The sequence below is a fragment of the Vipera ursinii genome (genome assembly GCF_947247035.1).
Source record: "Vipera ursinii genome assembly, chromosome: 4".
Taxonomy (NCBI): domain Eukaryota; kingdom Metazoa; phylum Chordata; class Lepidosauria; order Squamata; family Viperidae; genus Vipera; species Vipera ursinii.
Window position 1 is genome coordinate 69,163,708 of NC_139514.1, and position 18,506 is coordinate 69,182,213.

The 18,506-nt window shown below is 43.0% G+C and overlaps 1 protein-coding gene across 1 annotated transcript in view; it reads left to right on the forward strand.

Moving 5' to 3' along the window:
- GPM6B (glycoprotein M6B) overlaps positions 1-18,506 on the forward strand; it is a 207,941-nt gene that overhangs the window by 160,271 nt on the left and 29,164 nt on the right. Inside the window, exon 2 of the mRNA XM_083362716.1 lies at positions 12,692-12,878. Within this exon, the coding sequence (XP_083218842.1) occupies positions 12,692-12,878 (187 nt within the window). The remainder of the gene's footprint in view (positions 1-12,691; positions 12,879-18,506) is intronic.

The window sequence follows — 18,506 nt, forward strand, 5'->3', positions numbered from 1 at the left end:
ACCACCGGTGCTGAAGAGGATGAAACTGACCAGTTCTATGAAGCCCTACAGCACCTTATAGAAATAACACCAAAAAATGATGTCCTTATCATCATGGGGGATTGGAATTCTAAAGTAGGAAGCCAAAAAATTACCGGAATAACAGACAAGTTTGGCCTTGGAGTACAAAATGAAGCAGGGCACAGGCTGATAGAATTTTGTCAAGAGAATACGATGGTGATAGCAAACACTCTTTTCCAACAACCCAATTGAAGGCTTTACACATGGACATCACCAGACGGTCAACACAGAAATCAGATTGACTATATGCTCTGCAGCCAAAGATGGAGAAGCTCTACACAGTCAGTAAAAACAAGACCAGGAGCTGACTGTGGCTCAGACCATGAGCTTCTCATTGCAAAGTTTAGGCTTAAACTGAAGAAAGTAGGGAAAAGCACTAGGTCAGTCAGGTATGAATTAAATCATATCCCTGTTGAATATACAGTAGAGGTGACAAATAGATTTAAGGAATTAGATCTGATAGACAGAGTGCCTGAAGAACTATGGACAGAGGTTCGCAACATTGTACAAGAGGTAGCAACTAAAACCATCCCAAAGAAAAAGAAATGCAAAAAAGCAAAATGGCTGTCTGAGGAAGCTTTGCAAATAGCTGAGGATAGGAGGGAAGCGAAAGGCAAGGGAGAAAAAGATACGCCCAATTGAATGCAGAATTCCAGAGAATAGCTAGAAGAGATAAGAATGCCTTCTTAAATGAACAGTGCAAAGAAATAGAAGAAAACAATAGAATAGGGAGGACCAGAGATCTTTTCAAGAAAATTGGAGAGATGAAGGGAACGTTCAATGCAAAAATGGGCATGATAAAGGAGCAAAATGGCAGGGACCAAACAGAGGCAGAAGAGATTAAGAAGAGATGGCAAAATTACACAGAAGAACTATACAAGAATGAGCTTAACGTCCCTGATAATCACAATGAGGTGGTCACTGACCTCGAGCCAGACATCCTAGAATGCCTAGAATGTCTTAGAAAAGCTGAGCAACAACAAAGCTAGTGGAGGTGACAGTATTCCAGCTGAGCTATTCAAAATCTTAAAAGACAATGCAGTAAAAGTGCTACACTCAATTTGCCAGCAAATTTGGAAAACTCAACAGTGGCCACAGGATTGGAAAAGATCAGTTTACATCCCAATTCCAAAGAAAGGCAGTGCCAAAGAATGTTCAAACTATCGCACCATTGCACTCATTTCTCATGCTAGTAAAGTTGTGCTTAAAATCCTACAAGCTAGACTTCAGCAGTATGTGGATCGAGAACTACCAGAAGTACAGGCAGGATTTCGAAGAGGCAGAGGAACTAGAGATCAAATTGCCAACATACGCTGGATCATGGAGAAAGCTAGAGAGTTCCAGAAAAACATCTACTTCTGCTTCATTGACTATGCTAAAGCCTTTGATTGTGTGGATCATAACAAACTGTGAGGGAGGAACCCTTGCAGGGTCGAGCCAAGGAATTCGGTCAATATCTGTTGGATAAAATCGCTCGGATTCGAACCGGCCTGGACTCCAACTGGGCAGAGTTGGAAGAACAGGACATGGACAGTCTTGTCGACGTCATCTGGGAGGAATTTGATCCTGTGACTCCTAAGGAAGTGGACAGGATTATGAGGAGGTTGAGCTCCTCCACATGCTTACTGGACCCGTGCCCTTCCTGGCTGGCTTATGCGGCTCGAGAGGGGACACGAGGCTGGTTCCTGGCGGTCATCTCTGCTTCTCTGAGTGAGGGTCACTTCCCCACCGCCTTGAAGGAGGCGGTGGTGAGACCTCTCCTCAAGAAGCCCACCTTGGACCCATCCTCATTGAATAACTTTCGTCCAGTCTCCAATCTTCGCTTCCTTGCGAAGGTTGTTGAGAGCGTGGTGGCGCAGCAACTTCCTCAGGTCCTGGATGAAGCGGTTTATCTAGACCCGTGCCAATCGGGCTTCAGGCCGGGCTACAGCACGGAGACGGCATTGGTCGCTCTGATGAATGATCTCTGGAAAGCCCGGGACAGGGGCCATTCCTCTGTCCTAGTTTTATTAGACCTTTCGGCGGCTTTCGATACCATCGACCATGGTATCTTGCTGCGGCGCCTCAGGGGACTGGGAGTGGGAGGCACGGTTCTGCGTTGGTTCTCCTCCTTTCTCCAGGGTCGCTCGCAGTCGGTGCTGGCAGGGGGACAGAGGTCGACCCCGAGGCCTCTCGTTTGCGGAGTCCCTCAGGGGTCGGTCCTCTCGCCTCTCCTGTTCAACATCTACATGAAACCGCTGGGTGAGATCATTCGTAGCTTTGGAGTAGGGTACCATCAGTATGCTGATGACACCCAGCTTTTCATCTCAACTCCAAACAGCATCAGTGATGCCCTCGACGTGATGTCCCGCTGCCTGAAAGCGGTCCAGGAATGGATGGGGAGGAAGAGGCTTCAACTGAACCCGGACAAGACTGAATGGCTGTACGTACTGGCAAGCCAGGATACTCAGAGCATCCCACCCCTTAACATCGGGGGTGAGTTACTACCCCCTGTTGATAGGGCCCGCAACCTGGGTGTCCTCCTAGACTCACAGCTATCCCTGGAAGATCACATAGGAGCTGTGACCAAGGGGGCCTTCTCCCGGGTTCGACTAGTGCACCAACTACGACCCTATCTGGACCTGGATGCCTTACGTACAGTCACCCATGCCCTTGTGACCTCTCGCCTAGACTACTGTAACGCTCTCTACATGGGGCTGCCCTTGAGATCCACTCGGAAGCTTCAACTGGTGCAAAGTGAAGCGGCACGGACACTTTTGGGGGCCTCCCGATACTCCCATATCACACCTCTCCTCCGTGAGCTGCACTGGCTTCCGGTTGCCTTCCGAGTGAAATTCAAGGTGCTAACAATGACATACAAAGCCCTACATGGCATGGGTCCGGACTACCTACGGGAGCACCTTCTGCCAATGTCAACACCCCACCGTCCTGTGCGCTCCCACAGGGAGGGCCTCCTCAGGGTGCCACCGCTCAAGGAATGTCAGCTGGTGGCCCCCAGGGGGAGGGCATTCTCAGTGGGTGCACCAGCCCTCTGGAACTGCTTGCCAACTGAAATCCGGATGGCCCCTGACCTCCGCACCTTCCGGCGCGACTTAAAAACTTACCTGTTCCAGCAGTCCGGCCTGGCCTGATAGCTCTAATTGGGGTCCCAGTTTGTTTTGACTATTGTTTTTCAGTATTGTTTCAATCTGTATACCTACCTTACTCTGTACACCGCCCCGAGTCCCTCAGGAGAAGGGCGGTTTATAAAAACAAACAAATAAATAAATAAATAAATAAAACTGTGGCAAGTCCTTAAAGCAGACATGTCAAACACAAGGCCCGGGGCCCGGATCCGGCCTGCAAAGTGGTTTCATGTGGCCCGCAAAGCCATCCTGGAAACAGTGAGGGAACGGCCCCCACTGCCCTGGCCCTGGCCCAGAGACCCTCCTTCTGCCAGAGACCCTCAGATCTGTCCCACTCCTGGCCAGGCCCCCATAGGCACCCTTGATGCGAACAATGTAGAGCTGGCCACGCCCACCCAGTAGGCCATACACATTCTAGCCACGCCCACCCAGTAGGCCACACCCACCTAGGCCATACCCACCCGGCCCCCTGAGGGCAACCGCAATGCTGATGCAGCCCTCAATGACATTGAGTTTGACACCCCTGCCTTAAAGAGATGGGTGTACCAGACCATCTTATTTGTCTCCTGAGAAACCTATATGTGGGTCAAGAAGCAACAGTGAGAACTGGACACAGAACCACTGATTGGTTCAAAATTGGGAAAGGAGTCCGGCAAAGCTGTATACTGTCGCGTTGCCTATTTAACGTATATGCAGAGCACATCATGAGAAAGGCAGGGCTAGATGAATCAAAAGTTGGAATTAAGATTGCTGGAAGAAATATCAACAATCTAAGGTATGCAGATGATACCACTCTAAAGGCAGAAAGTGAAGAGGAACTGAAGAGTCTCTTGTTGTGAGTGAAGAAGGAGAGTGCAAACGTTGGGTTGAAACTAAACATTAAGAAAACCAAGATCATGGCATCTGGCCCTCTCAATTTCTGGCAAATAGATGGGGAAGAAATGGAGGTAGTGACAGATTTTATTTTCCTGGGCTCCAAGATCACTGCAGATGGGGACTGTAGCCAAGAAAATAAAAGACGCTTGCTCCTGGGAAGGAAAGCCATGGCAAATCTAGACAGCACACTAAAAAGCAGAGACATCACCCTGTCAACAAAAGTGCGTATAGTCAAGGCTATGGTCTTCCCAGTTGCAATGTATGGCAGCTAAAGTTGGACCATAAAAAAGGCTGAGCACCAAAGAATTGAGGCCTTTGAACTCTGGTGCTGGAGAAGACTCCTGCGAGTCCCTTGGACTGCAAGGCAATCAAACCGGTCAGTCCTAGAGGAGATCAACCCTGACTGCTCTTTAGAAGGCCAGATCCTGAAGCTAAAACTCAAATACTTTGGCCACCTAATGAGAAGGAAGGACTCACTGGAGAAGAGCCTAATGCTGGGAAAGATTGAGGGCAATAGAAGAAGGGGACGACAGAGAATGAGGTGGCTGGATGGAGTTACTGAAGCAGTAGGCGTGAGCTTAAATGGACTCCAGAAGATGGTAGAGGACAGGAAAGCCTGGAGGAACGTTGTCCATAGGGTCACGATGGGTCGGACATGACTTCGCAACTAACAACAACAACAATTCTCTATATTAAACAAATTTGGGTAAGCTAGATAACCAGACTGGTACTTCAATATAATTTTGTTTTCTAATTTTATTCCAAGTTTTGAGTAGCACTTGTCTAATTCAATGGCGTCGGAAATGTTGGTGTGGCCCTTGTTTGTCATTCCATAGGAATGTGTGCCAACCTAATTGCAAATCATGACCTTCTAATATTAACAGTCTTTCATTCCTTAAAATTATCCACTCTCTAATCCAGGTTAGCGCCGCCACATGGTAATAAGATTCCCGGTCTGAGTCCAAACCCCCCATTTTCTTTAACATCCTATAAGAGTTTCATTTTAATCCTCAGTTTTTTCTCTTGCCATATAAAATTTATTGTCAATTTGTTCAGGTTCCCGAAAAATTTTTTATCTAGTTGTATAGGAATATTTTGGAAGAGGAATAGGATTTTAGGTAATACATTCATTTTTATGACAGCAATTCTCCCTAGCAATGAAAGGCTCAGGTTTCCCCATCTTTCCAGGTCTTCTTTTATTTGTTTCACTATTTTGTCGTAATTATCTTCTTTAATTGAGGTGCATTTCGCCGTAATAGTAATTCCTAGATATTTTATATTCTTAACTATTTGTATGTCCATAATCCTAGCCAAGTATTCTTTCTGTTTATTCGTCATGTTTTTAACAATCATTTTAGTTTTATCCTTATTTATTTTCAGCCCAGCGACTTCTCCATATTTATCTAATTCTTCCAACAGTTTCGGTCCCGATTGTTGTGCTTCCTCCATAATAAAAACCAAATCGTCTGTGAATGCTTGAAGTTTAAATTTTTTTTTTAATTTCTAATCCTTTAATTTGCAGTTCATTTCTAATTTCCTCATTAGGATCTCTAGTGTCAATATAAATAGTAATGGGGATAGAGGGCATCCTTGTCATGTTCCTTTTTGTATTTCAAATTTCCTGGTTACTTCCCCATTTATTATTATTTTGGCTTCCTGGTTAGAGTATATTGCCCTTATTATATTTGTAATTTTTTTGCCCATCTCCATATAACTGAGTTGTCATATAAATGACCATTTAATGTTGTCGAAAGTCTTCTGAGCATCAAGAAATAATAACGCCATTTGTTGTCCATTATGTATTTCATAGTATTCTAGAATATCTAATATTATCCTAATATTATGTTTAGTTTGTCTTTTTGCTAGGAACCCATTCTAATTCACGTGTATAAAGTCATTTAAAAAACTTTTTAATCGCTCAACTATAATTGCTGTGAATATCATATAATCAGAGTTAAGTAGAGATATTGGTCTGTAATTTTTAATTGATGTATGATCTATATCAGCGTTTCCCAACCTTAGGAACTTGAAGATGCGTGGACTTCAACTCCCAGAATTCCCCAACCAGCTATGCTGGCTGGGGAATTCTGGGAGTTGAAGTCCACGCATCTTCAAGTTCCTAAGGTTGGGAAACACTGATCTATATTGTCTTTTGGGATCAAAACAATATTCTTCTCTGTCCATGACTTTGGGATTTTTGCTTCATCCAGGACCACGTTAAACACATCCAATAAAGGTTGTCCTAAAATATTTTATTGTTCTTTATAAATTTCTGTCGTTAGGCGATCAGGACCCAATGCCTTATTATTTTTTGTTTGTTAATGGCCATTATCACCTCTGTCATCCTAATGTCTTCATTCAACATATTTTTAATTTCATCTGTAATTTTTGGTAGTGTTGCTTTTTTGAAACATTCCTCCGCTTTCTCTTCAGTTTCCTGATTATCTTCCTTATATAATTTCTCATAAAATTCCTGGGCTATAGTTTTTTTCTCCTCTTCTTGATAATGTATTCTCCCTTGGTCATTTTGTAATCTACTAATCCAACTTTTCTCCTTTTGTTTTTTCAATTTGTGTGCTAGCCATCGACCAGGTTTATTTGCGTTTTTGAAGAAATTCTGTTTTGTACATTTTATCTGTTGTGCTAAATTTTCTTTTTCTAAGATGTTGAGTTTATGTTTAATTAAGTCCATTTGTTGTTTTATATTCTTTTTTTGTAGTTCTTGTTGGAATATTATTTCTAAACTTTTGTATTTCCCTTCCAGCATTTTCTGTTGTTGTTTTTTCTCCCTATTCTTTTTCACCATTTATGCTATGGCTACTCCTCTTATAACTGTTAGCTGTGTCCCAAAGATTTTGGACAGAGGTGTCTACGTTTTTATTTTCTTTGAAGAAGAAGTCCAGTTCTCTTTCCATCTTTAATCTGAAGTCATCTTCTTTTAATATTGACCTTTGTATAGTCCATCTAGGTGGGGTTTTTTTGGACCTTTTACAGCTAAATTTCACAGGGTTGTGATCTGCCCAGGTGCTTGTCTCTACACACACGTCTTCAACTTCGGAGTTGATTTCCTTTGACATTCACACCATGTCGATCCTAGACCACGAGCTGTGCCAATTTGAGTAATATGTGTATTGTCTTGCCTCATGGTTCCTTTCTCTCCAGATGTCCTGAATGTTTAGGTCTTTGGCCAATTTAAAGAAGGATCTTGGTAATAATCTTCTTTTCCTTTTCCTAGTTTTATTACCCTTGTAATCGAAATTATTATCAATAATAGCATTGAAGTCTCCTAGCATACAGATCTCATCATAGTCTATATCACATATCTTGTTATGTAACATTTTAAAAAACTGTTCCTGGTTTCCATTCGGGGCATATATTTCTACTATCACAACTTTCCTATGATTTATTTCTATCTATACCATCAATATTCTGCCTTCTTTATCTTTATAAATTTGTTTAGCTACCAATTTCTTATTCACGTATAGTACCACCCCTCTCTTTTTTTTGTTGGTCTAATGATAGAAATATATTTCCTAATTTTGGCTGGTCTAACAGATATTTTGTTGTTCTTTTATACGTACTGAATTGCTATTATATCTAATTTTTGACGAATGAGTTTGTTGAAGATTTTTTGTCTTTTCATTGGTGAGTTTAAACCATTTATATTCAATGACAAAATCCTACATTCTTCTTCCTTTATTTTACTGATATCTACAGGTGAAACTTGAAAAATTAGAATATTGTGCAAAAGTTCATTTATTTCAGTAATGCAACTTAAAAGGGGAAACTAATATATAAGATAGACTCATTACATGCAAAGCAAGATAGTTCAAGCTGTGATTTGTCATAATTGTTATGATTATGGCTTACAGTCCATGAAAACCCCAAATCCACAATCTCAGAAAATTAGAATATTGTGAAAAGGTGCAATATTCTAGTCTCAAAGTGTCCCACTCTAATCATCTAATTAAGCCATAACACCTGCAAAGGGTTCCTGAGCCTTTAAATGGTCTCTCAGTCTGGTTCAGTAGGAATCACAATCATGGGGAAAGACTGATGACCTGACAGTTGTGCAGAAAACCATCACTGACACCCTCCATAAGCAGGGAAAGCCTCAAAAGGTAATTGCAAAAGAAGTTGGATGTTCCCAAAGTGCTGTATCAAAGCACATTAATAGAAAGTTATGTGGAAGGGAAAAGTGTGGAAGAAAAAGGTGCACAAGCAGCAGGGATGACCGCAGCCTGAAGAGGATTGTCAGGAATTCAAAAGTTTTGGGGACTTTCACAAGGAGTGGACTGAGGCTGGAGTCAGTGCATCAAGAGCCACCACACACAGACGGATCCTGGACATGGGCTTCAAATGTCATATTCCTCTTGTCAAGCCGCTCCTGAACAACAAACAATGTCAGAAGCGTCTTACCTGAGCTAAAGAAAAACAGACCTGGTCTGTTGCTCAGTGGTCCAAAGTCCTCTTTTCTGATGAGAGCAACTTTTGCATCTCATTTGGAAACCAAGGACCCAGAGTCTGGAGGAAGAATGGAGAGGCACACACTGCAAGATCCTTGAAGTCCAGTGTGAAGTTTCCACAGTCTGTGTTGATTTGGGGAGCCATGTCATCTGCTGGTGTTGGTCCACCGTGCTTCTTTAAGTCCAGGGTCAACGCAGCCGTCTACCAGGAGATTTTGGAGCACTTCATGTTTCCTTCCACAGACGAGCTTTATGGGGATGCTAACTTCATTTTCCAGCAGGACTTGGCACCTGCCCACACTGCCAAAAGCACCAAAACCTGGTTCAATGACCAGGTTCAATGATCAATTCTTTTTTTTATCTGCTTGGGCTTTGTAGGCTTCTCTAGCTTCATCCAAAACTTTCCTTATTATTGGCCAGGTGTTTTGTAGCTGATTCACCCATTCCTTAAGGAAAGGGATAGTGGGTTCATTAGTAGGCAGTTCTGGCATTGGCTTAAACACCTGCCCTATAGCTACTTGAAAGGGAGTGTATCCAGTACTAGAATGGATAGCATTGTTATATGCCACTTCAGCAAATGGCAAGAAATCAGTCCAATTGTCCTCTTGATAGTTGATAAAGCATCTAAAGTATTGTTCCAGAACTGAGTTCTTTTGTTCTGTACCCCCATTTGTTTGAAGATGTTGACTAGAACTCAAGCCTTGTTCTGTGCCCAAAAGGTCCAAAAAGGCCTTCCAGAACTTGAAAGTAAATTGGACCCCTCTGTTTGAAATTATGTATTGGGGGGCTCCATGCAATTGGTAGATATGTTGGAGGAAGATTTTAACTAGGGTTCTGGCAGTTGGGAACTTCTGGCATGGGATGAAGTGGACCTGTTTTGAGAATAAATTGATCACAACCCAAATAACTGTGTTTCCTGTACTATCTGGTAGTTCCACAATAAAGTCCATAGAGATCTCTCTCCAGGATGCTGAAGGGCTTGCTACCGGCTGTAAAAAGCCAAGCATTTTTCCTTATCTCCTTTTCGTTGTGGCGCATATCGAGCAGCTGACTATATAACTTTCAATGTCCTCTTTCAATGATGGCCACCAGAACTACCTCTTTATTAGGTGAAGGGTTTTCACAAACCCAAAGTGTCCCACCAGTTTTGATTCATAGGAGGCTTGCATAGTTTTTAGCCTTTGTGTGGCTGGGACATACCATTTTCCTCCACCCATGCCAGTCCATTCCACATTGAGTAAAGATTCTTGTGCTCTAAGAACCATTCATCTGTCTCTAAAGCCTCTTTTAACACTGTTGAGGCAGCTTCATCCAGCTGGGTGGGAGTTCTCTTTTGTGATCTTGTAACAACTGGTGCTGCCGATTGCTGGGTTGGTAATAGAGGTTTGACTACCTCTGCTTTGGTGCTCTTGTATTGCGGCATTCTAGATAGAGCATCCATTAAGAAATTCTCTTCCCCGCCCCCCGGGGAAGTAGTGGAGAGAAAGTGGTGGAAGTGTTAGGCCCACCATACCTGTTTGGGGGACAACTTCCTAGGTATCTTCTAAATTTTTATGATCAGTCCATACTTGGAAAGGAATCTTACTCCCTTCCAGAAAATGTTTCCAGTTGAGGAGGGCCCCGCACACTGAAAGCTTCCTTCTCCCAAACGGCCCAACATTGTTTGGTCTCTGATAGCTTTTTGGAGGTGTAAGCACAGGGCTGCAGTTTCCCTCTTCATTCTCTTGGAGTAACACTGCTGCTACTGCTACATCACTGGCATCAGCCTGGATTATGAATGCCTTTTCTGGGTCTGGGTGCCTCAGAATTGGCTCTGCTGAGAAAAGTCTTTTTAATCTTTCAAATACCACTTGTCATTTCATAGTTCACTTCAGGGGCTGGCTGGGTCTCAGTTTATCCACCCCTTTCATTTTTAACAAGTTTGTGATAGGTAAAGCAATCTGGGTGAAAGAGAACTGTCAGTAGAAATTCAGAGAACCCAGGAAACTTTGTAGCTGCTTTCTGGTGCAGGGGACCACCCAATCTAAGACAGCACGTACTTTCTCCAGGTCTATCTCCACTCCATCATGTGAAATCCTGTAGCCTAGGTAGTCAATGTTCTCTTTATGGAACTCACACTGACAATTTCGCATAGAGCTTAGCCGCTTGGAGTTTATTTAAGACCTCTCTGGCCAACTTCATGTGTTCTGCCTTTGTTTTGGTGTAAATTAATATACCATCCAGGTACATCAAAATTCCCTTATACAGGTGCTCATGGAGCACCTCGTTGATTAGTTGCATGAACATGGTTAGGGCCCCTTGCAGGGCTTGCAGGCCAAAAGGGAGCACTCTAAATTGAAAACATCCAAGGGGGCAGTTGAAAGGGGTTTTCCATTCATCCCCTTCCTTGATCCTAACTCTATCATATGCCTCCCACAGGTCCACCTTAGAAAATATTTTTCCTTTCGAATATCTTTCATGAGAGGCAGGGGATACACATTTTCCACACATACAGTGTTCAGATCTCTATTAACATAGAAATGAAGAGACCCCTCTTTCTTCTCTCTGAACAGCATGGGTGTGGCCACCTGGGTTGTATGAACCCATGGGCCAGGTTTTTGTCAATGAACCTATGTAGTTTGCTTAATTCCATGGGGGGTCATCCAATACAGCTTTGGCTTTGGTGACTTTGCCCCAGGAACAATCTCGATAACAGAGTCTGAGCCAGTGGGGAGCTACTTCGTCTGAACCCCTTTCGTTGAAAACCTCAGCCAGATCCTGGTACTCCCTGGGTATGGTTTGCATGGCCTCACTGCTCAAAGTGGCCACTATCTCCCTGATCTGTTCCCTTCCTGGGCGGATTTGTTTGCCCAATAGGGGGTTCTTTTCTCTGGGGAATTTCAAACATCCCTCTCTCCAGTCTATCAGCCGGTTCTATTTTTTCAGCCATGCTAACTCCAGGATGAGTGGCCACTCCATTCCAGGTGCCATGATGAAGGTTACAAGTCTCTGAGTGGCTTTATGTAGCTAGTGTGGCTGGGATCCCCCATGCAATGGATCCATCAATTTGGCAGAAGGAGATAGGGTTTCTTAACCTCCTTAACTGGACCCCTAATTTCCCGATTAGCGACCAGGCATCTGGTCTAAAAGGGCAGTCAGAGTTAATTTTCCTTCTGTGCCTAGAATTAACAGTTCTGTGGGCATGGGCATGGGTGCGATCGGCCCACTTACCAATGGGTCATTGTCATAGTCACTGTCTGGCATCCTGGGTTCATCTTCTGGTGGGGTCGGAGTTTCACCCCTGGTTTTGAGGTTGGATAGGACTGCATGACCTCCGCGCTCCATGTCTTTATGGCGTTGGCTGGGCTTAGTCGGCTTTCCTCCAGATTGCCTATCACCTCCTTTTTTGGAGTTTTGCTGCAGCATTCCATGGCACGATGACCTTTTTTGCTGCATTTGAAGCAGGTGGTTGATTGAGGGGGGCACAGCCGAGGTTTTCGCTGCTTCTCTCTCTTCTCCGGTGGGGACTGTTTCCATGTTTTACCAGAGCAGTACGGGTTGCAGTGCTGGTCAATCTCCACCTCTTTGGCCAGGAGCACCAGTCATGTAATTGAAGTGGGGCACCCCTAGCCACACACACTGATAAGGCACTTCACCAGATCTTGCAATGGATTGGAGATAAGGCAGATGGCCCTTGGCACATTCCATTCCCTTTTCATACCCAAAGAGATACATTAAAGTAGAGGAAGCACAGCCATAAGCCCCACTCCCAGCAGATGAAAGCCTCCCCGCTCCCATTATAATGGCAGAGCCCCAAAAAGAAACATTGAAGGGGTTTCTGACAATCAGTTTATATTTACATTGGGGATTACCTGGCTCCTATTCTTGGCTCATTAAATTGCAGAAATATCCTAATGTAACATATGGTGCATTGAATATGTTTACATTTTATTGTGTTACCTAAAATATATTTATTCCTTTCCTTTTTTGTAGCATAGACTATTTAAGCTTTTTCATCAGCAACTGTTGTGGATTATCACTATTGTACTTTAAAGTGACAGGTATATAGGGAAGTTAGTTGGTTAAATTAAGTGCAAACCAATAGCACTCATGGTTTATTTCAAATGGAATTCTAAATAATTGTTCTCAAATGTCCCCCCCCCCCTATTTTTTTTTCTTGTCTAGGTTGTTTTGAATGTTGCATTAAGTGCCTGGGAGGAGTTCCATATGCTTCACTTGTGGCAACAATACTCTGCTTCTCTGGAGTAGCATTGTTTTGTGGCTGTGGTCATGTGGCTCTTGCAGGAACTATATCTATCCTTGAACAGAATTTTTCCACAAATGTGACTGATCATGCTTTGTTATCTGAAGTGTAAGTGTGAATCTATTTTTTTTCTTTATACAACAAAGACAGTGAAATTATTAGCCAGTGAAATTGCCAGAGCAATGATAACAAATGTAAGCCATGTTATACATGTCTGTTCTTCAGAGAGATCAGCACTTGAGTACAGAATTTATCAAAAGGAAAATGTATTAATTTTTGGAGAACTTTTCAAAATGCTGTATGGTTACTAATGATATTCAACGGGGCTAAAAGTGTAATGAATAAAAACTGGCTGCTAGGATTCAGTATGTACTTTTGCTTCAAATGTTTTGTTTAATTCAACAGGGAAAAGAAAATTAAATGTAGCAATCTCAGAAAGAGGGCATAGTTATCCAACTCCATAACAACTATTGGAGGGAAAAATGAAGCTGTTGCCAGGAGATTAGACCCACTAAAATATACTGGAGAAAAACATGAGAAAGAAACACTGCAAATTTTAAGGATAAAATAATAAATATAATGAGTAACTTGAAGGTTTCATGAAATTTCTTTCATCCTTGCCACAGAATTATATGGAAGATGTATAATAAACTACGAACTCCACCTAAGCCTGAAGCTAAAGTATATTTAAAGCTTTAGTTTCTATTTTATTGGGATACAAAGCTCAGCTTGTTTATTACTGGTCACTGCAGTTGAACTAAACAAATACCCAATGTATTATATAAAAAATAGACGATAAAATTGGATTTTATGAATCAAGATTGCTGGATTTATCTAAATATAAAAATACGTTTCCTAGTTGAATTATGATTCAGCAAAGCAAGGATACAATTTACAAATATAGTTTATTTTACAAGTTTCTTAATATAGTTATTTTACATTTGTCTTACAACTTTTAGAGCATTTTGATGAAAACATTAAGAAAGTGGCTTTTTCTTAAATTATTTTTAAAAAGCTTGAGAACTAGATTTATATGAAGTCTGGGAAATCAAATGCTTTTCTTTTCTTTCATTAATGCCTCACATCAAAAGAGAGTATGAAAGAATTTAATTACTGATCCACAATGGCAAAATTATAAATAACATTGTTGCTTAAACATTCTGCCATCAAAGAATATTAAGGGCATTACATCAAATATTGCAAGAGTTGGTTCCTACTCAAATTGATTTTATCTATTTTAAATAAATGGATATGGATATGGAATATATGTAAGTAAACTCTACCAATAGCTTATACTGAAACATCCTCCATAACCTTTAAATCAGGGTTGTCAAACTCGCAATGTCACATGATGTGTCACAACATATCACAATTTTTTTTTCCATTGCCGGCAATGGGATGGGTGGAGTATTGGCATGACGCATCTGGCCCACAGACCAGCAGTTTGACACCCCTGCCTTAAATTATACCAGCAGTGTAGAACTCTTCAAGACAAAATCTCCAGCTCCAAGTAGGTATCTACATCAACAGAGAGGAAATTGAGATACTAGAAACTTTCTGAGTTATTCTTTTTGCTGCAAGATGCTTTGTCAACATCCAGGATTTCAAATTAGATGAGAGGACTTGGTAACAGTAAGTTATTGCTTTAAGATTCAATTTTTTCCTTAAGTGTACTCCTATTAGTTTTGTCAGATAACTATTTATCCAAGGTAGAATGCCAAAATTGATAAGAAGCTATCAGATGGGCTTTTGGCAATATTTCTTACTTCTCCAGGCTAATCAGATTCTCCACAAAGGGACAAAGATATGGACCATCAAAATCAAGTTCACAGAACAATATAGGTTGAATGAAAAATCCACTTTGGAACATGTAAACTATTCAACCCAATTACTTTTCCAAAGCTCAAAGAGAATCATGTTAGGGCCAGGTATAATCTCCCTTCTACATTTTTAAAACAAAATACTCTAAAATTTTCCTACACAAAAGAACTTGTCTAGATGAATCTAGAAAAAATGGTAAAAATGAATATTTTATTATGCTGTTCTTTCTATGAAAATTTGTGTTTAATATGCATTATCCATAGGCTTTAGAATTACCTGAGTCAATTGGGTGAATTTTGTATCTTTCTGGTACTTTGAAACATACTGTAAAGTATTGCATAACTCTTAGGCTAGGCAACCTTTGCTATGAAAACCAGATAGCAGATCATTCAACATGATGTCTTGGATGGGATTAGGTCTCATTAAAGTTTAACAGTGTTTTATAAATATGCATATGACCTTTTATTGTAGAGATACATGTATGCAACTTTTTAAGAGGTCTGAATTTGTACTGTATAGGAAAAATGCTTAATTTCTATAAAAATGCTTAATATCTATCTTTTTAATCAAAGTGGAATTTGGCATTCTAGGATTTCTGAAATCAAATGAATATGTTACCAGATGGTTTTGATGTAGCAAGCAAATTATAGAATAAACAATGGAAGTATTGGAAGGTTTCCAGTCCAGTTCCCTTTCCTGTGCCTAATGTCCTAAAGCAGGGCTCCACAACCCCCGGTCTGCAGACCGGAACTGGGCCACACAGCTGGAGGTGTGCTGAAAGCATGTCTTCCACCTCCAGGAATGTGGCAAGTCTGCAGGGGTCTGGGCAGGGGCAGGAGAGTGGCAGGGCAGAAGCCATCTTGCTCAGTGCAAGGTCCTCTGATGGCTGCACTTGCAACTGGTTTGCAACATCTGAGCTCCACGTCCTTCCTCCTCTCCCTCCTCTTGCTTCTTCTGCTAACTATCCTCCTGCCGCCTCCTCCTCCTCCTCCTCTTCCTGGTCCGGCTCCCTCTTCCTCCTGCTTCTTCTTCTTCACTTTCCTCCTCTCCCACTCCCGGCACCCCAGCTGGGCTCACGCTCCCTTTGTGCAACTCTTCAAGTTTGCAAGACAAACATGTGCCAGCCCAGTTTGCAATCAGGGACTCCCCAACCCTAACCCCTTTGATTTTATTTATATCTGTTTGTGTCTGTATTTGAGTGAGTACACATACAGGTAGACCTTGGTTAATGGGTCCAGGAACTCTGTTGCTAACTGATGTGGTTGTTAAACACATGCCATATACAGTAGTCACCATTTATAACCTTCTGATGGCTTTCCTATTGTATTTGCTTGTTGGAAGCCAGGAGTAAAGGTCACAAATGACAATCGTGTATAACCATGTGCAACTATCGTAACTCAAGCTGTTTGCCAGGCACACAAATTGCCATCACATGATCATGGGATGCTGTGATGGTCACAATTTCAAGGACCAGCTGTTCGTCTTGTTCAGCACTGTCGTAACTTGCTAGCACTTTGTTCTACTCTTCATTGTCAACTCTACAATGGGCATAGCTTCAGCCATTTTTTTATTCTCATTCTAGGTTGCCACATAGATCGGAGGGAGGGGGTTTCCCAGGTGCTTCATTAGTCATAATAATCTTCTGTCCCATGGGAACCAAGGTCATCACTAGGGACTCGGCATTGCATAAAAAGACTGCCAAATGAGTATATTGGGGAACGTAATTGCTTGCATAGTTTTGTGGGTGGGACATTTAACTGTGTAATTGGGTAATTGTTACTTGTGTATTCAGACTTGATTTCACTTTTGACCATGCAGATACTTTGTAACTAATAAACAAGTTCTTTGAGGGATTTTCAAGCCTCAGAGTTCTGCTTTATTCGTCTCTGTCTTCGGAATCATGACATTAAACCAAGTCTCCTAAAACTTTAGTTTTCTTTCAGGGTGCTGAGCCCTGACCGCCTACCCATCCTTTGGGAGAGCGGTAAAGACTTGGCTAAGATTTGAGGATGGAGGAAAAGAGTGGTGCCGTTGCCAGCTGCAACGGAACTCTGGCTGTCGGAGCATAAGCAGCCAGCCACTGAGGAGGCATCACCGGCAGGGGCTCAGCCAAAGTCCCAGTTGATCCAAACTGGGAAGCTGGTACTGCATGGGAGAACTATGATCCTAGTGGACCTCTATCAAACTGAAGCTGCCCCTCAGCGCAGGAGCACTCCTTTTGCTGCTGCCCCAGGGGTTTTTGTCCACAGCATACCAGAAGGGAAAGGGATCAATCGAAGGGGATGACTCAGAAAGTGCAAGTTCCAATCTGTAGTCCACAGCCCCTTGCTCAAGCAGCTGAAGGAGAAGTTCAGCAGATTGGAGGTAAAAGAGACAGCTGCCATCGCCCAGGATGTGTGCACCATGGGGGAAATGCCAAGGGCTACCTCTCTCTTCCCCCTCTTCACCGGAGTTCCGGCCCAACTGCAGAACCCCATGCTGCCTCTCTTATTCCCCAGTCACTGTCATGTCAAGCCCTGTATCCCAACCCAGCCTGCTGCTGCAGCCTCAAACTGCCAGTCCAGGAGCCCGGCCAAAGGAAGTCTGGAGGGTGGTTTGGCCATGTCCCTAGGACCAATAGGCAGCCCAGCATCAGGTGCAGGCAGACTTGCTACGATTTGAGCCACCTCCCACCATGCCTACCTTTGATGGGGACCCAGAGAAGCTGTTCTGAACCAAGTGTGGGCTCATCTAGATTGCTGTGCTTATGCCTACCTGGATGATGCTCAGATGGTGAATGCCGTGGTGGCCAATTTGGAGGAAGAAGCGGCCAAGTGGGTGACCAAACTCCATGATGAAGGGGCTCCTGAACTGCAGAATTCTAACCTATTCATGGAGCAGCTGAGAGGTCATTTTGAAGATGAATCCCAGACCCTGTTGGCTGAGAAGGAGATCCACTGTCTGAAGCAAAAAGGCCACTCCACTAAAGAATACGTTCATGAATTCAGGCGAGTTTGCTGGTCAGCTAGGGCAGTGGCCAGAATGATCATTGATCAACTACTTCAACCAGGGGCTAGACCGCGACTTACTCCAAGCCTACATCATTTGGTGATTTCCTAACCAATTGCATGAATGGTACAGCATGGCAGTAATGCTGGATATCAAATTGGACTGCCCCAGAAAGCCAGGCATAGCTGAACCCACCGCTGCATGTCCAGGAGAAATGCCTTTTGGGCTAATGTTCCCAGGCCACTATAAACACCAGCATCCCCCAAGCACCAGCCAGGACTCCTATCAAGTGCTACCGATACAATCAAATGGGTCACTGTGCTGTGAAGTGCCTGGCTCCCAAGCCCCAGCCCAGAAACACCAATTGCCACTGCAAAGCCACGGAAAGCTCCCAGAGGAGGAAGAGAGAAGACAAACTGGCCATGTCAAGACCCGGTCATCGAGGCCTCCCCCCCACTGAGCTCAAGGCAAAAGACTGGACTGAGCTGCTGCAGATGCAGGTGTCCTATAACAGTGATGAGGGAGGCGAGGACGATCCAATGGTAAGTCAACCCATTCCACCTTTTGCCATCCCCGGGGCCCAAATGGACTTAAATGTATTAATAGGTTGCACCAGGTGCCTAATTAATCTACCCACAAGTGCTCAAGCTAGGGATTCAGGCAAGGCTGTTACCCCTAGCCATGAGATTTGAACAAAATGACAAGCCCCTTATTGGCAGTGCACCTGCCACGCACCTGACAGAACCAGTGCAATTGGAATTGGGTTAGCACTGGGAAATCATCGATTTTGTGGTGGTGCCAAAAATGACTGTGATTTTGGGCCTGTCCTGGCTTGTCAAGTGATGCCCAAACATCTGGTGGGAGAATGGAGTGTGGAATTTAAGATTGGGAATAGGTCACTTCCCCCCTGTCACCACCAGTGATACA